The 26,086-nt window shown below is 47.5% G+C and overlaps 1 protein-coding gene across 1 annotated transcript; it reads left to right on the forward strand.

Moving 5' to 3' along the window:
* Positions 1–20,621: 20,621 nt before the first annotated feature.
* JOSD2 (Josephin domain containing 2) lies at positions 20,622–25,078 on the forward strand. Its single transcript, XM_044274147.1, has 4 exons — positions 20,622–20,815; positions 23,344–23,469; positions 23,583–23,777; positions 24,703–25,078. Exons 1-4 carry the CDS (start codon positions 20,694–20,696, stop codon positions 24,812–24,814), a joined length of 555 nt encoding a protein of 184 aa, XP_044130082.1. The 5' UTR covers positions 20,622–20,693; the 3' UTR covers positions 24,815–25,078.
* Positions 25,079–26,086: the final 1,008 nt, after the last annotated feature.

Below are 26,086 nucleotides of genomic sequence, written 5' to 3' on the forward strand. Positions count from 1 at the left end.
AGTTGATGGGGAGCTCGCTCATTTGTTCACGGCTTTGGTGACTGTTTCTTACTTTTCTCTGTATGTTATATATAAGTAAGTTCAAGCTCAACTCACTGTTTGGCAGTATTATCTGGTCACTGTCACTGTATGTCGGTACCGTCCGGTCACTGTATGACAATGTTATACGGTCACTATATGGGGTGTTATCTACTCTCTGTATGGCGGTGTTATACAGTAACTGTATGGCAGTGTTATCCGGTCACTGTATGGCGGTGTTATCCGGTCACTGTATGGCGGTGTTATCCAGACACTGTATGGGGTGTTATCCAGACACTGTATGGTGGTGTTATCCGGTCACTGTATGGCAGTGTTATCCAGACACTGTATAGAGGTGTTATCCAGTCACTGTATAGAGGTGTTATCCAGACACTGTATGGCGGTGTTATCCAGTAACTGTATGGCAGTGTTATCCGGTCACTGTATGGCAGTGTTATCCGGTCACTGTATGGTGATGTTATCCAGACACTGTATGGCGGTGTTATCCAGTCACTGTATAGAGGTGTTATCCAGACACTGTATGGCGATGTTATCCAGACACTGTATGGAGGTGTTATCCAGACACTGTATGGGGTGTTATCCAGACACTGTATGGTGATGTTATCCAGACACTGTATGGAGGTGTTATCCGGTCACTGTATGGCAGTGTTATCCGGTCACTGTATGGCGGTGTTATCTGGTCACTATATGGTGATCTTATCAAGTCATTGTATGGCGGCGCTACGGCAGAAACAATTCAGCACACATACCACAAACATCTGATTAAGGAGAGATGCTGCACTGAATGAAAGACCCCCCTCATTTCATGTTGCCCCCACCCCACAATGTACTGTCTTTGGTGTTGTTGCGGACTTGTTGGATTCATGTTTCAGTTTTCCCTACGTCTCCTTTTCATGTGAGTGAAGTGAACCCTTTGGAATGACCTGGGTTTCTGCATTAACCAGTAATACAATGGGGGTTAATTATCAAAGGACTTGCGACTATTTTAGACTTAAAAATAGTCATGAATCCCCTTTTTGACCGTCTGTGAGAGAATATTAAGTCACACACACGGAGAGTGTTGAAAAGTTTTCGACAGTTGGGCGTGTTGGGGGCATATTTACTAACCTGTGCCCCTGGAAGCAGACATGGAGGCAAAAAACCATTCACCTGTTGTGTTCTTGAAGCAATCTGAAGACGACGCGCACTACGAGTGAGAGCAGCGACCGTCCTGGATTTTGTCCATTTGTAGATAATTTATAAATGGATGTACACCCAGGTCTTCGCTAATTGTAGCCTCTCTGGTCGTTGCATTGTGAGGGTTCACACGAAGCCGTCTTTCTCCAGAAGAGCAGACTTGTCAGTAACCAGGCTTTGTGTGCCTTTATTAAATAGGCGAAACTCCCGTGAATCCTACATTTCCAATCTGATCTCCTTCAGCGAAACACTTTTTGCCAATTAGCTCTTATAGAGGGTTCACTTACTTTTTCTCCCTGTACTCAATGTGCTGAACAGAAGACGTGACCGGTTCAAGTGTTTGTGTTATTGAAGTAAAAAATATCCCTGTATTGTGAAAAAATATATACGAGATTCCTCAGTGGTTGATGCCTGTTCATGGCTAACTGCACAGATGACTGCGAGCTTGCGAGACTACGCGATGACACGCCTGACGAGGAGACCTGAGTAGTCTCGGGAGCTCGCAGGTATGTCGTCATCTTCTCAGGTAGTCATTAAAAGGCATTAACTACCGAGGAATCACGTTACATTTTATTAGTTTAGTTGCATTGTGTTTGTCTATAATTGTGACTTAGATCATTTGTAATCAATGCAGAAATCCAGGTCGTTCCAAGGGGTTCACGTTTCCTGCAACTTTGCATAGAAATCCTTAGATTGTGAGCCCCATTGGTGGCAGCTTGATGCCAATGTCTGTAAAACGCTACTAAATATGTCAGGGCTATATAAATGCATAAAATAAATGAATAGAAACCCTAAGAATTCTCTGCGCCCACAGACTGCACTCTATGCGGTCAGCGTGAATAATGTACAAATAGGGTTCAACCTCGTCCTCCGTGACCCGGCGTCCGCTTGTTTATAAACTATATGTATATAATGTGAACATATGTAACACAGGCGGCTGCCGCTTATGAAGATCTGGACCCTACACAAGGCACAATGTATCATATAGACACGACAAAGAAGGAGAAAAATAAATGTGTAATAAAATGCAAAAAGTCCAAAGACCAATATTCCAGAAAATACCAAGCACTGTATTACATCATCACACGACACTGCATAAAAACTATTATTAGTATTATTATTATTTTTCTATAACACTATAGATCTAAGAGGGCTTCACATACATGATATAAAACACCACGAGTGTAATGAGCATGAACACAGTACCAGACTGGTACAAAGGGGAGAGGACCCGTCCGCGGAGCTTACAATCTACAGTACAAGGGAGAGGTGAGGACACAGCAGGGGAGGGTAGAAGCGGCTCGTCTGGCTGTGTGCATGCTCCCTGTGGGAGGTCGGCTTTCCTGGTGGGTTTGCAGGTTGCTTTAGATCAGGCATGCTACACCTGAGGCCCTCCAGCTGTTGTAAAACTACAACTCCCACAATGCTCTGCTGTAGGCTGTTCAGGCATGCTGGGAGTTGTAGTTTTGCAACAGATGGAGGGCCGCAGGTTGAGCATGCCTGCTTTAGAAGGTTTAGATGTTGGGGGAGAGTCTGATGTGCTGGGGTAGCGAGGTCCAGAGTTCGGGGGGTGCACGTGAGAAATCCTGGAGATGATTGTGTGAGGCACAGACGAGAGGAGAACAGAGGAGGAGGTCCTGTGGGGATCGGACAGAAGGTGGCGACTCCTCAGCCCCCCTCACAGACCCCAGTACACAGGGGAACCCCACGCCTTGTCCAAATATTAGCAGCAGTTAATAAAAATGGAAACATTGTATGTACTGGAGACATGTTTTACATAGTTAGGGTACTTTCACACTAGCGGCAGGACGGATCTGACAGGCTGTTCACCCTGTCGGATCCGTCCTGCCGCTATTTCGCTGTGCCGCCGCTCCGTCCCCATTGACTATAATGGGGACGGGGCGGAGCTCTGGCGCAGCACGGCAGTGCACGGCGAAAGGCCACCGGACTAAAAGTACTGCATGTCCGACTTTTTAGTCTGGCGGCTTCTCGCCGGCGGCACGTCGAAATAGCGGCAGGACGGATCCGACAGGGTGAACAGTCTGTCGGATCCGTCCTGCCGCTAGTGTGAAAGTACCTTACATAGTTAATACGGTTGAGAAAAATACATAAGTCCATCAAGTTCAACCAAGGGATCGGTGAGGACACGAATCCCAGAAGGAAGTGAGACTCGGATTTCTACACGTTTTCATAAGCATTAATGTTGTTTACTTTTAAAAATTCATCTAAACCCTTTATAAACCCGTCCCCTGTTCCTGCTGTGACCACGTCCTGAGGAGTCCATTCCACAGATTCACCGTTCTTACAGTAAAGAAGCTTTGATGCTTCTGGAGACTGAGCCTTTCCCTCTCCAGTCGGGGGCAGCGCCCCCTTGTCTTGTGAGGGCATTTTACATGGAACAGTTTTTCACCGTATTTTTTGTATGGCCCATTTATATATTTGTACAGGTTAATCATGTCCCCCCTTAGACGTCTCTTCTCAAGACTAAATAAATTCAATTATTTTAATCCTTCTCCATAACTAAGACCCTCCAGGCCCCTCATCAGTTTAGTCGCTCTCCTCTGTACTCTCTCCAGCTCCAGGGCATCCTTTCTATGGACTGGTGCCCAGAACTGAACTGCATATTCCAGATGAGGCCGCACCAACGCTTTGTAAAGTGGTAATATTACATCCCTGCCCCGCGAGTCCACGCCTCGTATAATCCATGACAATATCCTGGTGGCCTTAGAAGAAGCTGATTGACATTGTGCTGTTATTTAATCTACCATCCACAAGGAGACCCAAATCCTTCTCTATAAGAGACTCCCCCAGTGTTACATCACTAGTGTTGAGCGTGAATATTTGAATAACAAATTTTAATCGTGAATATCAGCACTTTGAGAATATTAGAATATAGTGCTATACAGTTGCAAGGAAAAGTATGTGAACCCTTTGGAATGATATGGATTTCTGCACAAATTGGTCATAAAATGTGATCTGATCTTCATCTAAGTCACAACAATAGACAATCACAGTCGGCTTAAACTAATAACACACAAAGAGTTAAATGTTGCCATGTTTTTATTGAACACACCATGTAAACATTCACAGTGCAAGTGGAACAAGTATGTGAACCCCTAGACTAATGACGTCTCCAAGAGCTAATTGGAGTGAGGTGTCGGCCAACTGGAGTCCAATCAATGCGATGAGATTGGAGGTGTTGGTCACAGCTGCCCTGCCCTATAAAACACACACCAGTTCTGGGTTTGCTTTTCACAAGAAGCATTGCCTGATGTGAATGATGCCTCGCACAAAAGAGCTCTCAGAAGACCTACGACTAAGAATTGTTGACTTGCATAAAGCTGGAAAGGGTTATAAAAGTATCTCCAAAAGCCTTGCTGTTCATCAGTCCACGGTAAGACAAATGGTCTATAAATGGAGAAAGTTCAGCACTGCTGCTACTCTCCCTAGGAGCGGCCGTCCTGTAAAGATGACTGCAAGAGCACAGCGCAGACTGCTCAATGAGGTGAAGAAGAATCCTAGAGTGTCAGCTAAAGACTTACAGAAGTCTCTGGCATATGCTAACATCCCTGTTAGCGAATCTACGATACGTAAAACACTAAACAAGAATGGATTTCATGGGAGGAGACCACAGAGGAAGCCACTGCTGTCCAAAAAACACATTGCTGCACGTTTACAGTTTGCACGAGAGCACCTGGATGTTCCACAGCAGTACTGGCAAAATATTCTGTGGACAGATGAGACCAAAGTGGAGTTGTTTGGAAGAAGCGCACAACACTATGGGCCAGATTTATCATTAGCTCAAGTCAGAATAATGGAGTGAAAAAGTCGCAAATTTTTGCGCAATCACTAAAACTGCGCAAAAATTTTCGACTTTTTTCTGCTCTGCACTATGCTCGCCAGTTTTCTGAAAGTGGGCGTGTTTTCTTATGTAAATTAATCTCTAGACAGATTTACTATTGAGACTATTTAAAAAGTCGCAAAAAATTGCGCAATTTCACTCCAGTGAGGACCATGCTTATCTTATGAGACTTTTTAATAGAACGTGCAACTTTTTCGTAAAGACGTGCGACTTTTGTAAAGCTGCTTACTGACGGATAAACTGCTACCGTCAAACCACATTTATTACAGTCTTAAAGGGCCGATCATAAACCTGACTTTAGCCATATGTGAAAGTGGAGTGAGCCGTCAGAGTCGTGATAAATCTGGCCCTATGTGTGGAGAAAGAGGCACAGCACACCAACCTCAAAACCTCATCCCAACTGTGAGGTATGGCGGTGGGGGCATCATGGTTTGGGGCTGCTTTGCTGCGTCAGGGCCTGGACGGATTGCTATCATCGAAGGAAAAATGAATTCCCAAGTTTATCAAGACATTTTGCAGGAGAACTTAAGGCCATCTGTCCACCAGCTGAAGCTCCACAGAAGATGGATGCTGCAACAGGACAACAACCCAAAGCATAGAAGTAAATCAACAACAGAATGGCTTAGGCTACTTTCACACTAGCGTTCGGGTGTCCGCTTGTGAGCTCCGTTTGAAGGGGCTCACAAGCAGCCCCGAACGCATCCGTCCAGCCCTAATGCATTCTGAGTGGACGCGGATCCGCTCAGAATGCATCAGTCTGGCAGCGTTCAGCCTCCGCTCCGCTGCTTGCAGCGCTCGGGTGTCCGCCTGGCCGTGCGGAGGCGTGCGGATCCATCCAGACTTACAATGTAAGTCAATGGGGACGGATCCGTTTGAATTTGACACACTATGGCTCAATTTTCAAACGGATCCGTCCCCCATTGACTTTCAATGTAAAGTCTGGACGGATCCGTCTGAGGCTACTTTCACACTTAGAATTTTTTTTACAATATAATGCAGACGGATCCGTTCTGAACGCAAGTGTGAAAGTAGCCTGAAACAGAAGAAAATCCGCCTTCTGGAGCGGCCCAGTCAGAGTCCTGACCTCAACCCGATGGAGATGCTGTGGCAGGACCTCAAGAAAGCGATTCACACCAGACATCCCAAGAATATTGCTGAACTGAAACAGTTCTGTAAAGAGGAACGGTCAAGAATTACTCCTGACCGTTGTGCCCGTCTGATCTGCAACTACAGGGAATGTTTGGTGGAAGTTATTGCTGCCAAAGGAGGTTCAACCAGTTATTAAATCCAAGGGTTCACATACTTTTCCACCTGCACTGTGAATGTTTACATGTTGTGTTCAATAAAAACATGGTAACATTTAATTCTCTGTGTGTTATTAGGTTAAGCCGACTGTGATTGTCTATTGTTGTGACTTAGATGACGATCAGATCACATTTTATGACCAATTTGTGCAGAAATCCAGATCATTCCAAAGGGTTCACATACTTTTTCTTGCAACTGTATATTTGTAATAACGAATATTCATCATTTTTTTCCATCTGAATACACGATTCCTCCCGGCTTCTTGCTTGTGGGCCAATGACGTCATATGTTCAGATGGGTAAAAAATGTTGAATATTCGTAAAAGCTAATATATAGCACTATATTCTACATTGCTATATATTCGTTTTTGACCCACGCCTGTATTGAGTGCGCAATATTCGCATATTACGCAATCATTACCTTGCCGATTTCCGCGTAAAAAAAAAGAATGTAGAATATAACGACTAGACGAATTTGCGAATATATGACGAATATTCTACAAAATATTTGCGAAATATCACGAATTCGAATATGACCCCTGCCGCTCATCACTATACATCATCTAGGACAGTGATGGGGACCGAGTGCCCAAACTGCACCCAAACCCCACCTTTTTATCGCAAAGCGGCAACACGGCAATTTAACCTGAATACCAATATAGTGTACCTTTCATTTACTTTACCATTTAGCTCTAATAGCCTGCATTCAATGTGCTGCCTGTGCCATTCATTGGGTGCCCAGTGCGGATGAAGGGCAGGAAATAAGGCATAATAGTAAGCCATAGACTATGTCCAGGGTGCGGGTGCCCACAGAGAGAGCTCTGAGTGCCGCCTCTGGCAACCATACCATAGGTTCGCCAACACTGACCTAGGACATATGTACAGGTGACAAGTGTAATGACACATTGTATGTACTGGTGATATGTAGTATGAACTGGTGATACATTGTATGTGCTGGTGACACGTATGTACTGGTGACATATTTTATGTACTGGGGGTCTGTAGTATGTACTGGAAGCATGTAGAATGTACTGGTGATTTGTACTGGAAGAATGTAGTATGTACTGGTGATCTGTGGTATGTACTGGAAGAATGTAGTATGTACTGGTGATCTGTAGTATGTACTGGAAGCATGTAGTATGTACTGGTGATCTGTAGTATGTACTGGAAGAATGTAGTATGTACTGGTGATCTGTAGTATGTACTGGAAGCATGTAGTATGTACTGGTGATCTGTAGTATGTACTGGAAGCATGTAGTATGTACTGGTGGTCTGTAGTATGTACTGGAAGCATGTAGTATGTACTGGTGATCTGTAGTAAGTACTGGAAGCATGTCGTTTGTACTGGTGATCTGTAGTATGTACTGGAAGCATGTAGTATGTACTGGTGATCTGTAGTAAGTACTGGAAGCATGTCGTTTGTACTGGTGATCTGTAATATGTACTGGAAGCATGTAGTATGTACTGGTGATCTGTAGTATGTACTGGAAGCATGTAGTATGTACTAGTGTTCTGTAGTATGTACTGGAAGCATGTAGTATGTACTGGTGTTCTGTAGTATGTACTGGAAGCATGTAGAATGTACTGGTGATCTGTAGTATGTACTGGAAGCATGTAGTATGTACTGGTGATCTGTAGTATGTACTGGAAGCATGTAGTATGTACTGGTGATCTGTAGTATGTACTGGAAGCATGTAGTATGTACTGGTGATCTGTAGTAAGTACTGGAAGCATGTAGTATGTACTGGTGATCTGTAATATGTACTGGTGATCTGTAATATGTACTGGAAGCATGTAGTATGTACTGGTGATCTGTAGTATGTACTGGAAGCATGTAGTATGTACTGGCGATCTGTAGTAAGTACTGGAAGCATGTAGTATGTACTGGTGATCTGTAATATGTACTGGAAGCATGTAGTATGTACTGGTGATCTGTAATATGTACTGGAAGCATGTAGTATGTACTGGTGATCTGTAGTATGTACTGGAAGCATGTAGTATGTACTGGTGATCTGTAGTATGTACTGGAAGAATGTAGTATGTACTGGTGATCTGTAGTATGTACTGGAAGAATGTAGTATGTACTGGTGATCTGTAGTATGTACTGGAAGCATGTAGTATGTACTGGTGATCTGTAGTATGTACTGGTGATCTGTAATATGTACTGGAAGCATGTAGTATGTACTGGTGATCTGTAGTATGTACTGGAAGCATGTAGTATGTACTGGTGATCTGTAGTATGTACTGGAAGAATGTAGTATGTACTGGTGATCTGTAGTATGTACTGGAAGAATGTAGTATGTACTGGTGATCTGTAGTATGTACTGGAAGCATGTAGTATGTACTGGTGATCTGTAGTATGTACTGGAAGCATGTAGTATGTACTGATGATCTGTAGTATGTACTGGAAGAATGTAGTATGTACTGGTGATCTGTAGTATGTACTGGTGACATGTCATATGTACTGGAAGAATGTAGTATGTACTGGTGATCTGTAGTATGTACTGGAAGAATGTAGTATGTACTGGTGATCTGCAGTATGTACTGGAAGCATGTAGTATGTACTGGTGATCTGTAGTATGTACTGGAAGAATGTAGTATGTACTGGTGATCTGTAGTATGTACTGGAAGCATGTAGTATGTACTGGTGATCTGTAGTAAGTACTGGAAGCATGTCGTTTGTACTGGTGATCTGTAATATGTACTGGAAGCATGTAGTATGTACTGGTGATCTGTAGTATGTACTGGAAGCATGTAGTATGTACTGGTGATCTGTAGTATGTACTGGAAGCATGTAGTATGTACTGGTGATCTGTAGTATGTACTGGAAGCATGTAGTATGTACTGGTGATCTGTAGTATGTACTGGAAGCATGTAGTATGTACTGGTGATCTGTAGTATGTACTGGAAGCATGTAGTATGTACTGGTGATCTGTAGTATGTACTGGAAGCATATAGTATGTACTGGTGACCTGTAGTATGTACTGGAAACATTTAGTATGAACTGGTGACACTTTGTATATACTGGTGACATGTAGTATGTACTGGTGACACATTGTATGTATTGGTAACCTGTAGAATGTACTGGTGACCTGTAGTAGGTACTGGAAGCATGTAGTATGTACTGGTGATCTGTAGTATGTACTGGAAGAATGTAGTATGTACTGGTGAATTGTAGTATGTACTGGAAGCATGTAGTATGTACTGGTGATCTGTAGTATGTACTGGAAGAATGTAGTATGTACTGGTGATCTGTAGTATGTACTGGAAGCATGTAGTATGTACTGGTGATCTGTAGTATGTACTGGAAGAATGTAGTATGTACTGGTGATCTGTAGTATGTACTGGAAGCATGTAGTATGTACTGGTGATCTGTAGTAAGTACTGGAAGCATGTCGTTTGTACTGGTGATCTGTAATATGTACTGAAAGCATGTAGTATGTACTGGTGATCTGTAGTATGTACTGGTGATCTGTAGTATGTACTGGTGATCTGTAGTATGTACTGGAAGCATGTAGTATGTACTGGTGATCTGTAGTATGTACTGGAAGCATGTAGTATGTACTGGTGATCTGTAGTATGTACTGGAAGCATGTAGTATGTACTGGTGATCTGTAGTATGTACTGGAAGAATGTAGTATGTACTGGTGATCTGTAGTATGTACCGGAAGCATGTAGTATGTACTGGTAATCTGTAATATGTACTGGAAGCATGTAGGATGTACTGGTGATCTGTAGTATGTACTGGAAGCATGTAGTATGTACTGGTGATCTGTAGTATGTACTGGAAGCATGTAGTATGTACTGGTGATCTGTAGTAAGTACTGGAAGCATGTCGTTTGTACTGGTGATCTGTAATATGTACTGGAAGCATGTAGTATGTACTGGTGATCTGTAGTATGTACTGGAAGCATGTAGTATGTACTGGTGATCTGTAGTATGTACTGGAAGCATGTAGTATGTACTGGTGATCTGTAGTATGTACTGGAAGCATATAGTATGTACTGGTGACCTGTAGTATGTACTGGAAACATTTAGTATGAACTGGTGACACTTTGTATATACTGGTGACATGTAGTATGTACTGGTGACACATTGTATGTATTGGTAACCTGTAGAATGTACTGGTGATCTGTAGTATGTACTGGAAGCATGTAGTATGTACTGGTGATCTGTAGTATGTACTGGAAGCATGTAGTATGTACTGGTGATCTGTAGTATGTACTGGAAGAATGTAGTATGTACTGGTGATCTGTAGTATGTACTGGAAGCATGTAGTATGTACTGGTGATCTGTAATATGTACTGGAAGCATGTAGGATGTACTGGTGATCTGTAGTATGTACTGGAAGCATGTAGTATGTACTGGTGATCTGTAGTATGTACTGGAAGCATGTAGTATGTACTGGTGATCTGTAGTAAGTACTGGAAGCATGTCGTTTGTACTGGTGATCTGTAATATGTACTGGAAGCATGTAGTATGTACTGGTGATCTGTAGTATGTACTGGAAGCATGTAGTATGTACTGGTGATCTGTAGTATGTACTGGAAGCATGTAGTATGTACTGGTGATCTGTAGTATGTACTGGAAGCATGTAGTATGTACTGGTGATCTGTAGCATGTACTGGAAGAATGTAGTATGTACTGGTGATCTGTAGTATGTACTGGAAGCATGTAGTATGTACTGGTGATCTGTAGTAAGTACTGGAAGCATGTAGTATGTACTGGTGATCTGTAATATGTACTGGTGATCTGTAATATGTACTGGAAGCATGTAGTATGTACTGGTGTTCTGTAGTAAGTACTGGAAGCATGTAGTATGTACTGGTGATCTGTAATATGTACTGGAAGCATGTAGTATGTACTGGTGATCTGTAATATGTACTGGTGATCTGTAGTATGTACTGGTGATCTGTAGTATGTACTGGAAGCATGTAGTATGTACTGGTGATCTGTAGTATGTACTGGAAGAATGTAGTATGTACTGGTGATCTGTAGTATGTACTGGAAGAATGTAGTATGTACTGGTGATCTGTAGTATGTACTGGTGATCTGTAGTATGTACTGGAAGAATGTAGTATGTACTGGTGATCTGTAGTATGTACTGGAAGCATGCAGTATGTACTGGTGATCTGTAGTATGTACTGGAAGCATATAGTATGTACTGGTGACCTGTAGTATGTACTGGAAACATTTAGTATGAACTGGTGACACTTTGTATATACTGGTGACATGTAGTATGTACTGGTGACACATTGTATGTATTGGTAACCTGTAGAATGTACTGGTGACCTGTAGTAGGTACTGGAAGCATGTAGTATGTACTGGGGACCTTTACTATGTACTGGAGGCATGTAGTATGTACTGGTGACCTGTAGTATGTACTGGAAAAATATAGTATGTACTGGTGACACATTGTATGTACTAGTGACATGCCATATGTACTGGTGACCTGTAGTACGTACTGGTGATCTGTGGTATGTACTGGGGACCTTTACTATGTACTGGAGGCATGTAGTATGTACTAGTGACCTGTAGTATGTACTGGAAAAATATAGTATGTACTGGTGACACATTGTATGTACTAGTGACATGCCATATGTACTGGTGACCTGTAGAATGTACTGGTGACCTGTAGTATGTACTGGAAGCATGTAGTATTTACTGGTGACACGTCATATGTACTGGTGACCTGTAGAATGTACTGGAAGCATATAGTATGTACTGGTGACCTGTAGAATGTACTGGTGACCTTTACTATGTACTGGTGACCTGTAGTATGTACTGGAAGCATGTAGTATGTACTGGTGACCTTTACTATGTACTGGTGACCTGTAGTATGTACTGGAAGCATGTAGTATGTACTGGTAACACGTCATATGTACTGGTGACCTGTAGTATGTACTGGTGGTGACCTGTAGAATGTACTGGAAGCATATAGTATGTACTGGTGACCTGTAGAATGTACTGGAAGCATGTAGTATGTACTGGTGATCTGTAGTATGTACTGGAAGCATGTAGTATGTACTGGTAACCCCGTAGAATGTACTGGTGACCTGTAGTATGTACTGGTGACCTCTGTTTTCCCTTCCCATCTGCATCAGTGTTATCAGTTGCCACGTCTCGGCCCGACCCCCATAGCCTGCCACGTGTGATTGGACAGTTTGTTCTCCCTCTGAGACACAAGGCGGACGTCCCGCTTACTGAAGATTTGGTTCTGCCCCTAGAAGTCTATGGAGAGAGTAGAAGGGAGGAGGGACGAACTATTACCGCATAGTCAACCGCATGATATGAGCATGTCCGAATAATCACTATTGCACAATTAAGTATATGGTACTAATTTGTATGTAATAACCTTTTTCTTGTACGTGATCTTAATGTCACTAATTTATGCGCTCAGCTGTTACTCACAGTCACGGCTACGGGGCGTTGTTCTTATAAAAGCGCAAGTTTGCACGATGACGTTTTTCAGCGGCCAGAAGAAGCGCGATATTGCGCGCGAAGCGGCCGTAGCCGCCGATCATCTGTAACCAGCTGTCCTGCACCCCGCTCACCAGTATCCTGAATAAAGGAAGGATAAAGCTTTACACTGTTTTAACTTCGGTGAGAGCCGCAAAATACTTTGCTTCTTCTCTTCATGCTGCAACTGATTTTGCTCTCACACTTTCACTGCTTGCCGAGCACCGCGTACGAAGATCCGTCGCTGTGTCTGTGAGCATTGGTCTAAGGGGATTGTCGGGCATAGTACTCGATGTAGTAGCCACCTAATTCTGCTCTTATACGAATATTTGCTAAATGACTTCAACAATGGTTGAGCACGCTGATGATCCTCGGGTCCCGACACCCATGGCCATACATGAAGCGACACCCAGCTTGACGCAGGGGAGAGAAGGGGCGGACACCTTTTTTGCAGTTTGTGATTAAAAAGAGTACATACATGCCATTAGCACCAAAGCCCTGGAATCTAAAATCTTCCAGTTGACAGATAAAGAAGTAAGACTTTTCTGGACGATTAAATCTCTAAAGTCCTATAAGGATTGCAGACGGGTCCCGAGGGGCCTACGCCTGATTAAAGAGATAATGCAATATAATGATGATCCTACGTTTGTTGAAGCGTGGAAAGATGCGCATCAACAATTTTCTATGCAAATTATGGATCTTGTATTGGTACGAGGATGCGGTCATTACTGATGAATTTAGTAAGGCGCGGGAGGAGTTGCAAAAAAGATTAATGGAGTCCCAATTCAAAGAAATACAGCGGCTCACCCCCTCTCCGTATGGATAAGGTGCTCCCCCTCAGGACCAATGAGAGCAAATAAAGTGTGAACAAATATGAGGGGGCACACTCAAAAGGGAAACACAAACGGTGATGATAATATTGATGTACTTTAATATTCAAAAATTCTAAGAACATACCCCTAAAAAATGTATTAAAACATACATGTACCACATACATATAAATAATGATTGGCGTGGGGACCCCACTCGTGCAGAGACTGTATAACCAATCACTGGAAATAATGATAAAGCATATGACAGCTAAACGGCAATGTCCCAATCACTGAAAATGCTGGTGGAGCATATGACAGTGTGACGGAACTGTCCCAATCAGATGAAGCAAATGGTAACGTAAAAATTCTGTCGCTGTGTCTATGACACTGTAGCCGAAACCGGACTAAACAGTAGTTGTGTTATAGCACAGTTCAGCACACTCACTGTTCGACATGCACTGACTCCACATGCGCTGACTCCACATGCGCTGACTCCACATGCGCTGACTTCACATGCGCTGACTCCACATGCGCTGACTCCACATGCGCTGACTCCACATGCGCTGACTCCACATGCGCTGACTTCACATGCGCTGACTCCACATGCGCTGACTTCACATGCGCTGACTCCACACGCACTGACTTCACACGCACTGACTTCACATGCACTGACTCCACATGCACTGACTCCACATGCGCTGACTTCACATGCACTGACTTCACATGCACTGACTTCACATGCACTGACTCCACATGCACTGACTTCACATGCACTGACTCCACACGCGCTGACTTCACATGCACTGACTTCACATGCACTGACTCCACATGCACTGACTCCACACGCACTGACTCCACACGCGCTGACTTCACATGCACTGACTTCACATGCACTGACTCCACATGCACTGACTCCACACGCGCTGACTTCACATGCACTGACTCCACACGCACTGACTCCACACGCGCTGACTTCACATGCACTGACTTCACATGCACTGACTCCACATGCACTGACTCCACATGCACTGACTTCACATGCACTGACTCCACACGCGCTGACTTCACATGCACTGACTTCACATGCACTGACTCCACATGCACTGACTCCACACGCACTGACTCCACACGCACTGACTTCACATGCACTGACTCCACATGCACTGACTCCACACGCGCTGACTCCACACGCGCTGACTTCACATGCACTGACTTCACATGCACTGACTTCACATGCACTGACTCCACATGCACTGACTCCACATGCACTGACTCCACACGCGCTGACTTCACATGCACTGACTTCACATGCACTGACTCCACATGCACTGACTCCACATGCACTGACTTCACATGCACTGACTCCACACGCGCTGACTTCACATGCACTGACTTCACATGCACTGACTCCACATGCACTGACTCCACACGCACTGACTCCACACGCGCTGACTTCACATGCACTGACTTCACATGCACTGACTCCACATGCACTGACTCCACATGCACTGACTCCACATGCACTGACTCCACATGCACTGACTCCACACGCGCTGACTTCACATGCACTGACTTCACATGCACTGACTCCACATGCACTGACTCCACATGCGCTGACTTCACATGCGCTGACTCCACATGCGCTGACTTCACACGCACTGACTTCACATGCACTGACTTCACACGCACTGACTTCACATGCGCTGACTTCACACGCACTGACTTCACATGCACTGACTTCACATGCACTGACTCCACATGCACTGACTCCACATGCACTGACTCCACACGCGCTGACTTCACATGCACTGACTTCACATGCACTGACTCCACATGCACTGACTCCACATGCGCTGACTCCACATGCGCTGACTTCACATGCGCTGACTCCACATGCGCTGACTTCACATGCGCTGACTCCACATGCGCTGACTCCACATGCGCTGACTCCACATGCGCTGACTCCACATGCGCTGACTTCACACGCACTGACTCCACACGCACTGACTCCACACGCACTGACTCCACACGCACTGACTCCACACGCACTGACTTCACACGCACTGACTCCACACGCACTGACTCCACACGCACTGACTTCACACGCACTGACTCCACATGCACTGACTCCACATGCACTGGATAGTAACTTAACTCACAATCTCTTTGTACAAGTTGCGATGCTCATACGCGAGCCCGGTCTTACCCCTCTTCACTGTCTCACCAACAGCACTGATCCCAGGTGGCCGCACACCAGCGGCGTCCCACGTGGTGTGCTCGGCCTATGCATGGCGTCCCACGTGACCTGGTTGTCTAGGGGACCGGATGGACGCTCCGTTGACGTCAATGTTAAGCGACTGCTCCTCCAGTCCTTGGGTTCGAGCTGATTTTCTAGCTTTTTTCCTTTGGTTACCGGCTTTCTTTTCCTTTAGATGATTACACGCTCACTCTGTATCGCCAGACGCGTTTCGGGGTCTTACGCCCCTTCCTCAGTGGCCAACTGAGTGAGCGGATCCTCACTCCTTATATATGGGACACGTCCGCCCACATTCCAACATTTTCCTTGTGGGTTTCCTACTCTGTGGAGTGGATTGGACTCCCATACCTCATATACTGATCGTGCATACATTTGTCACATAGAGTAAACACAATAATTGCATAAAGTTAAAACAATAAATAATCCCCTTAATATTTAAATTCCCTAACCATGCTGTAAAATGCATTAAAATAGGTTATAGAGAAGACTGCAAGGTCCTACAGCAATCTGAAGTGAAACCGCACCGAAAACGCTTTAAAAACGCATAGAAGTACGCTGCGTTTTCGGTGCGATTTTTGCCTATCAGTATCTAATCGGTCTCATATTAAAGAAGACATATATTTAATATTCATTCAGGGGTGCTGCAAATGGCAGGGATGATGTGATGATGTAACCTAGAGGAGCCGTCCGGCGAGGAGATCACAGTGTCGATGTGGACTGGCTCCTCTCCAGCACTCCGACGTGCCTTAAGGACACAGGCGACTTCCTCCGAGCGCTCCATTTCTTTAAGTGGCGGAGGGAGTTTAGGCTGGTGTCCTTGGATGTCGAGAGTTTGTATACGAGGATTCCCCATGATTTAGGGCTCCGGGCGACAAGGGAACTATGTTCAATAGCTTCATTCATGAGGCACTTGATTTAGTCCTCACCAGCAATGTGTTTCAGTTCGACGGCCAGTGGTACCGCCAGGTACTAGGTACTGCAATGGGCACGCCGGTGTCTTGCACCTTTGCGAACCTGTACCTGGCGGTATTTGAAGAAGCAGATATATTCTCGTGGGTAACCCCTTCCTGCGGTTTATACATTTATTTTTACGTTATGTCGACTATGTTTTTTTGGTCTGGTCGGGCGGCGAGGAGTCGTGTCGCGAATTTGTGGACTACCTCAACGAGCACAACTGGATGAACATGCGATTCACTCTCAATTTTGGGGGTGGATCGTTGGACTTCCTAGATGTACACGTTACAGTAGAGGACGGTGTATTACACACCGCGGGAGAAACGGTAGCACAGGCTTCCAGTGTCCGTAGTTTCAGGTGCTGCACATCTCGTATCTTCACAGCATATGCTGAAACTACGGATACTGGAAGCAAGTGCTAGCATTTCTCCTGCGGTGTTGCTATCGGTGTGTGAAGAGTGGGAGACGAGGGTTGCATTGACAATCCAACACAATGGGCAGCACATGGAACACATTTTATAAGTGGTCAGAAACCAAGCGCACCATTGTTTTTCTTGTGAAATTCCCAATAAGTTTGATGTGTCACATGACCCTCTTCCTATTTAAAAAAAAACAAAAGTTGGATTCAAAATGGCCGACTTCAAAATGGCCGCCATGGTCACCACCCATCTTGAAAAGTTTCCCCCCTCACATATACTAATGTGCCACAAACAGGAAGTTAATATTACCAACCATTCGCATTTTATTAAGGTGTATCCATATAAATGGTCGACCCTGTATATATACATCTACCTGGCACTTCCCTCTACAGGGGGTCATTCACTATCCAGTAATACACCTATATTAGGGATATTTCTGGCGCACATTGCAAGTTCTCCCCGCTTACACCAGGTCTAAAAAAGTGGGCGCAGTGTAGAAAATGGTCTAAATGTAAGACAGATCGGAAGCTCTTACATTTAGAACTGGCGGAGGATCCGCTGAAGTTATGGAGAGTCCGGCGCCTCTTCATAACTTTGGCGGATCCACCGCCAGCGCAGGGCCTTATTAAGACCGGCGTCTAAAACACCAGTCTTAATAAATGACCCCCTTAGTACTTAGCAGTCCCTATTACAGCTCTACTTAATGTGTTAGGCCTCTTGCCCGAACGTAAGGGCTCCGTGCCCGTGCTGCGGACCGCATAGGCAGTTCCGCAATACATGGGTCACCAGCCGTGTCCCGTTCGCATCACGGATGCGGACCCATTGGTCCTCAAATCCGGAGATGCAGTGCGGGACGGAACGGAACCCCACAGAAGTACTATGGAGTGCTTCCGTGGGGTTCTGGTCTGTGCTTCTGTTGCGCAAAAAATAGAACTTGTTCTATCTTTTTGCGGAACGGACAGATTGCGGACCCCATTCAAGTGAATGGCTCCGCGATCTGCGTGAGGCTGCCCCATAATCGGTGCCCGTGCATTGTGGACCGAAATTTGCCCCTACGTTTGTGGACAAAAGGCCTTACCCAGCTTTCCGGAGACACTGAATGGCAAATCCACCTAGCTGTGCTACTGTCATTGAGATTCTCACTCGGCTTTTCCGGGATCCCGCAACTCATACCCAGGCTGATCTGTCATTCTGCAGTCTGGGAAAGCTGGGTGACAACCTCTTCGTACGGTTATGCTGTGTGAATCCATCATATTGCAGCGTCCCACTCTGCATTATCCTGCTGCATGTCCTTTTGTATTACGCCTGTTGTATCCCTGTTCATAGGCTGGTCTGGTGTAATGTATACATCCCGCCACTAGATGGGGATAGCACTTAGGTCAGGCCTGGTGGCTCAGATGAGACAGATTAGATTGGGAAGGTTAGACCGATTAGTGAGATGTCTGGAGGATTAGATGAGAGAGCGGTGGTTACTCTGGGGCTACACAGTGTATGCTGTAGTGCAGCGGCGGCATGAAGCGCACGGCGTCATAGCAACCAATGACGCTGTGCGCTCCTGCTCTGAACAGGAATCCAGCCCGGCATACCACGGACCGCTCTCGGCCACGGAACACCGCCGCGTGCATTCGGCCAAAGTTGTGAGTTGTATCCTACCACTGTCTACTTCATTCTTCTCATTTGTTGTACCACCATTAACGGTACTGGCGTCACGACAAATACCATCAAGGGACTCAGCCGCAACAAGCCCCCTAAGCACCCCCTGACACCAAGGGCACCTCAACCTCCATCTTGGCTGATGCTTCCTACCACAGAGCGTGCCCCGGAGGATTTCGTGCTGCCGCCCAGGGAGGCTTCTGCTAACCGTGAGTAACCGATGAACTGTGTGTTATTTGGCCCCTCATTGGCCCACCGTGCACCTCACGTGTCGCCCCTGCGGTTCTGGCTGCAATATGGTACCAGGGCAACGAAATCTGCAGCGGCACAGTCTTGTCTCCCAGCTCTTCCAGGACCCTGAACGGCAGCTGTATGAAGGGATTTATCACCACATAACTGGGCGAATTGTACATTCAGCAGTCTGGGAAAGCTGGGTAGCAACCTCTGCAGAATGTAATGGAGGCCACGTCTGGTCCGCACATAAATATATCGGGACAACGGCGGGGATATACGTAGTGTGATCTCCAGCATACCGCCACATGGTACCCAGCATCCCAAAGCTGCAGAAAGGCAAATGGCGGAACTAGGGAGGCTAGCTAGTCAGCGAGTAGCGGACAGTATCACAGGGGATAGGATTAGATACATACAGTGGCGGACAGTATCACAGGGGATAGGATTAGATACATACAGTGGTGGACAGTATCACACGGGATAGGATTAGATACATACAGTGGCGGACAGTATCACACGGGATAGGATTAGATACATACAGTGGCGGACAGTATCACAGGGGATAGGATTAGATACATACAGTGGTGGACAGTATCACACGGGATAGGATTAGATACATACAGTGGCGGACAGTATCACAGGGGATAGGATTAGATACATACAGTGGCGGACAGTATCACAGGGGATAGGATTAGATACATACAGTGGTGGACAGTATCACACGGGATAGGATTAGATACATACAGTGGCGGACAGTATCACACGGGATAGGATTAGATACATACAGTGGCGGACAGTATCACGGGGATAGGATTAGATACATACAGTGGCGGACAGTATCACACGGGATAGGATTAGATACATTGAGTGGCGGACAGTATCACAGGGGATAGGATTAGATACTTTGAGTGGCGGACAGTATCACACGGGATAGGATTAGATACATACAGCGGCAGACAGTATCACACAGGATTTAGATACAGTATCACACAGGATTAGATACAGTATCACACAGGATTAGATACAGTATCACAGGGGATAGGATTAGATACATTGAGTGGCGGACAGTATCACACAGGATAGGATTAGATACAGTATCACAGGGGATAGGATTAGATACATACAGTGGCAGACAGTATCACACAGGATTAGATACAGTATCACACAGGATTAGATACAGTATCACGAGGCTTTGATACCTCGCCCTGCTGACTATGACGAGGCGCAGAGACATTTCAGAGCTGGAATGCTGTTACAATGTGGCAGCCTGCTGTAATATTACATGACGGGCGCCGGAGTCACGTTGGTTACGAGGTGACGCATTGTTACAATGTTTCATTCTCTCGCGGTCACGTGTTGTTGTTTACATGGGATGTGAATGGTTGAGGGTGACAGCTGTACCAGGCACCGCCCATTCATCTACCACGTGACCTCAGGCTCCAGCCAGTGGTGGGACGGCTTGTGGTCACATGACTCGGGGTTACATTATGAGCCTCCGCTCCAGGGTCCGGTGTTTCCGGTCTGGGGATGGGGGAATGTCCGGTGTATCACGAGCGGCAGCGGCTGGAGCTGTGCGCCCTGCACGCCCTGAACAACCTGCTGCAGAGAGCGGAGGTCACCCAGCGCCGGGCCGAGGAGATCTGCTGGGGGTGAGAGAGAGAGAGACAGCCCGGGGGGGTGAGAGAGAGAGAGAGAGAGAGACAGCTGGGAGGCTGAGAGAGAGAGACAACCAGCCTGGGACTGAGAGAGAGAGACAGCCAGCCTGGGACTGAGAGAGAGAGAGACAGCCAGCCTGGGACTGAGAGAGAGAGAGAGACAGCCAGCCTGGGACTGAGAGAGAGAGAGAGACAGCCAGCCTGGGACTGAGAGAGAGAGAGACAGCCAGCCTGGGACTGAGAGAGAGAGAGACAGCCAGCCTGGGACTGAGAGAGAGAGAGACAGCCAGCCTGGGACTGAGAGAGAGAGAGACAGCCAGCCTGGGACTGAGAGAGAGAGAGACAGCCAGCCTGGGACTGAGAGAGAGAGACAGCCAGCCTGGGAGGCTGAGAGAGAGAGGGAGACAGCCGAGGGGGGTGAGAGAGAGAGACAGCCCGGGGGGGTGAGAGAGAGAGAGAGACAGCCAGCCTGGGAGGCTGAGAGAGAGAGGGAGACAGCCGAGGGGGGTGAGAGAGAGAGACAGCTGAGGGGGGTGAGAGAGAGAGACAGCCTGGGGGGGGGGTGAGAGAGAGAGAGAGAGACAGACAGCCTGGGGCTGAGAGAGAGAGACAGACAACCTGGGGCTGAGAGAGAGAGACAGACAGCCTGGGGCTGAGAGAGAGAGACAGACAGCCTGGGGCTGAGAGAGAGAGAGACAGACAGCCTGGGGCTGAGAGAGAGAGACAGACAGCCTGGGGCTGAGAGAGAGAGACAGACAGCCTGGGGCTGAGAGAGAGAGACAGACAGCCTGGGGCTGAGAGAGAGAGACAGACAGCCTGGGGCTGAGAGAGAGAGACAGACAGCCTGGGGCTGAGAGAGAGAGACAGACAGCCTGGGGCTGAGAGAGAGAGACAGACAGCCTGGGGCTGAGAGAGAGAGACAGACAGCCTGGGGCTGAGAGAGAGAGAGACAGACAGCCTGGGGCTGAGAGAGAGAGAGAGACAGACAGCCTGGGGCTGAGAGAGAGAGAGAGACAGACAGCCTGGGGCTGAGAGAGAGAGAGAGACAGACAGCCTGGGGCTGAGAGAGAGAGAGAGACAGACAGCCTGGGGCTGAGAGAGAGAGAGACACAGACAGCCTGGGGCTGAGAGAGAGAGAGACACAGACAGCCTGGGGCTGAGAGAGAGAGAGAGACACAGACAGCCTGGGGCTGAGAGAGAGAGAGAGACACAGACAGCCTGGGGCTGAGAGAGAGAGAGAGACACAGACAGCCTGGGGCTGAGAGAGAGAGAGAGACACAGACAGCCTGGGGCTGAGAGAGAGAGAGAGACACAGACAGCCTGGGGCTGAGAGAGAGAGAGAGACAGACAGCCTGGGGCTGAGAGAGAGAGAGAGACAGACAGCCTGGGGCTGAGAGAGAGAGAGAGAGACAGACAGCCTGGGGCTGAGAGAGAGAGAGAGAGACAGACAGCCTGGGGCTGAGAGAGAGAGAGAGACAGACAGCCTGGGGCTGAGAGAGAGAGAGAGACAGACAGCCTGGGGCTGAGAGAGAGAGAGAGACAGACAGCCTGGGGCTGAGAGAGGAGAGAGAGACAGACAGCCTGGGCTGAGAGAGAGAGAGAGACAGACAGCCTGGGGCTGAGAGAGAGAGAGAGACAGACAGCCTGGGGCTGAGAGAGAGAGAGAGACAGACAGCCTGGGGCTGAGAGAGAGAGAGACAGACAGCCTGGGGCTGAGAGAGAGAGAGAGACAGACAGCCTGGGCTGAGAGAGAGAGACAGACAGCCTGGGGCTGAGAGAGAGAGAGAGACAGACAGCCTGGGGCTGAGAGAGGGAGAGAGAACAGACAGCCTGGGGCTGAGAGAGGAGAGAGAGACAGACAGCCTGGGGCTGAGAGAGAGAGAGAGACAGACAGCCTGGGGCTGAGAGAGAGAGAGAGAACAGACAGCCTGGGGCTGAGAGAGAGAGAGAGACAGACAGCCTGGGCTGAGAGAGAGAGAGAGAGACAGACAGCCTGGGGCTGAGAGGAGAGAGAGAGAGACAGACAGCCTGGGGCTGAGAGAGAGAGAGAGAGACAGACAGCCTGGGGCTGAGAGAGAGAGAGAGACAGACAGCCTGGGGCTGAGAGAGAGAGAGAGACAGACAGCCTGGGGCTGAGAGAGAGAGAGAGACAGACAGCCTGGGGCTGAGAGAGAGAGAGAGACAGACAGCCTGGGGCTGAGAGAGAGAGAGAGACAGACAGCCTGGGGCTGAGAGAGAGAGAGAGACAGACAGCCTGGGGCTGAGAGAGAGAGAGAGACAGACAGCCTGGGGCTGAGAGAGAGAGAGAGACAGACAGCCTGGGGCTGAGAGAGAGAGAGAGACAGACAGCCTGGGGCTGAGAGAGAGAGAGAGAGACAGACAGCCTGGGGCTGAGAGAGAGAGAGAGAGACAGACAGCCTGGGGCTGAGAGAGAGAGAGAGAGACAGACAGCCTGGGGCTGAGAGAGAGAGAGACAGGTCCAGGAGGGATGAGACTGCAGTGACGAATCCGTTATTTTCCAGGTTGTCGCCGCACTCGATGATAAATCCGCACCGCAGTTTCCTGGGCACCGGTAACTATGACGTCAATGTCATCATGGCGGCGCTGCAGACCCTGGACTACGCGGCGGTGTGGTGGGATAAGAGGAGGTAAGGAGCGCAGACCCCCGTCCCATCCCCCGCTACGCGTCACCGCAGATCTGTGGTTGGGGGAGGGGACCTTATATTTGGCGGCCATTAAACCCCTCCCCTTCTTGTCGCAGGTCTCTGGAGAGTTTGGTCTTGAGTGAGATTTTCGGATTCATCCTGAACATCCCCTCCCCCATCTCGCTGGGATTCCTCTCTCTGCCGATTACGCGCCAGCACTGGATCGCCGTTCGCCAAATCAACGGTCTTTACTACAACCTGGACTCCAAGCTGAAGTCTCCGGTGCGGCTCGGGGGCCCCCAGGAGCTCAGGTGAGGGAGGGCCGTCTCTGTCTGCTTTGTGCCTTCGTTTCCTCCTGAGATACTTAAAGGGGAACTCTATCCCACGAAAGAGACGGCTGGGGTCAGGCTCCACCCACCGGCTTTCTGTGGCTAGAAGTGGAGTTCCCCTTTATGCTGCCTTCCTGGTTTTTGTGCTGATGCCCGGGGCCCGGTGTGACACCTACAGCTGACGGCTCCTGGATGCCACATTCCCGGTCACATGACCCCTGCACCGGGCGCGGTCACATGGTCACAGACCTGTGCCGGTTTACAACTTCCGATTTGCCTTTATTTGTGGGCGGATGCGATGCCTGGAGGCGGAGCCTGAACGCTCAGTTGCAGCTGATTGGTACGCCTTACCATGGAGTGTTAACCACTTGTTTGCCAGACATTTATAGAGACTCTAGTCACATCCAGAGCTGCACAAATGATTCTACCGGCTCAACAGGGATGCGGCTCTCCAGCTGTTGCAAAACTACAACTTCCAGCATGCCTGGACAGCCTACAGCAGGTCATGATGGGAGTTGTAGTTTTACAACAGCTGGAGGGCCACAGGTTGAGCATCCCTGCATTATGGGATCTCAGCTGCTGGAGGTCGTTCTCGTCAGTGACAGCAGCAGAATTGCGAATGCAGCTCTGGATGTGACTGGAGTATGACGTGTAGCGAGCGTGAGCGGTATGGCAGATTATCAGGCGTTCTGGACCACAGGACGGTAGAGGGGGTTTCACGGTATGTACATTGGGGTGTCTGCTCCCCCTGTATCCTGCACTGATGGGGGGGGGGGGGGGTAGACCCAGAGCTTTTGGGTGCAGGGGTCACCACATGGCGTGGGCAGCAGGTGGCGCTGTTGTACAGTGACATAATATGAGACCTCCTACAGTCTGATAATAATTAACCCTTTTTCTGCCTCCGCAGGGATTTCCTGCAGGGCTGCATCTCCCGGGGAAACTGTGAAATCCTTCTGGTCGTGACGAAGGGCGTGGAGGAAGATCGGCTATGGATCACTGAAAGTGAAAGGACCACATGACCTCCCCCGGAGTCCTCCACCCTCAGCTGGGCTGAGCCCTCACCCAAAGAGTTGACTGTCATAAACTAAGCGTCTATTTATTGGGGTCCCCCCCACCCCGTCTTCCTGTTAAGGTCACCTCTGCTTCTTGGATGAAATCTCCCATCATCCTGAATACTGATGCACTACTCCAATGCCTTAATGCTTGTCATTTTATTTTCTACAGGGTTGGATTATTAATAATATGATGCTAATTTCATTAAAGATTTTATATATATATACAAATAGTTGACTCCGCCCCTGCATTCTATAATGAGTCCAAGACTAATCGTATTGATAGTATCTGTACCTGTTATACCCTCTCTCTGCCACCAGATGGCATCACTAGAGCAGCAGAAGTTATGTCGACACCTAGTGGCTGATATTATTAATCACAGGTATAACGACAAATCGGCGCATAGACCAGGGATGGCCAACCTGCGGCCCTCCAGCTGTTGTAAAACTATAATTCCCACCATTCCCTGCTGTAGGCAGTCTGGCCATACTGGGAGTTATACAGTCGTGGCCAAAAGTTTTGAGAATTACAGAAATATTGGAAAAGTTGCTGCTTAAGTTTTTATAATGGCAATTTGCATCTACTCCAGAATGTTATGAAGAGTGATCAGATGAATTGCATCGTCCTTCTTTGCCATGAAAATTAACTTAATCCCCAAAAAACCTTTCCACTGCATTTCATTGCTGTCATTAAAGGACCTGCTGAGATCATTTCAGTAATCGTCTTGGTAACTCAGGTGAGAATGTTGACGAGCGCAAGGCTGGAGATCATTATGTCAGGCTGATTGGGGTAAAATGGCAGACTTCACCTGTTAAAAGGAGGGTGATGCTTGAAATAATTGTTCTTCCATTGTTAACCATGGTGACCTGCAAAGAAACGCGTGCAGCCATCATTGCGTTGCATAAAAATGGCTTCACCGGCAAGGATATTGTGGCTACTAAGATTGCACCTCAATCAACAATTTATCGGATCATCAAGAACTCCAAGGAAAGAGGTTCAATTCTTGTTAAGAAGGCTTTAGGGCGTCCAAGAAAGTCCAGCAAGCGCCAAGATCGTCTCCTAAAGAGGACTCAGCTGCGGGATCGGAGTGCCACCAGTGCAGCGCTTGCTCAGGAATGGCAGCAGGCAGGTGTGAGCGCATCTGCACGCACAGTGAGGCCAAGACTTTTGGAAGATGGCCTGGTGTCAAGAAGGGCAGCAAAGAAGCCACTTCTCTCCAAAAAAACATCAGGGACAGA

Source organism: Bufo gargarizans, unplaced genomic scaffold (genome assembly GCF_014858855.1).
Source record: "Bufo gargarizans isolate SCDJY-AF-19 unplaced genomic scaffold, ASM1485885v1 original_scaffold_1504_pilon, whole genome shotgun sequence".
Lineage (NCBI taxonomy): Eukaryota > Metazoa > Chordata > Amphibia > Anura > Bufonidae > Bufo > Bufo gargarizans.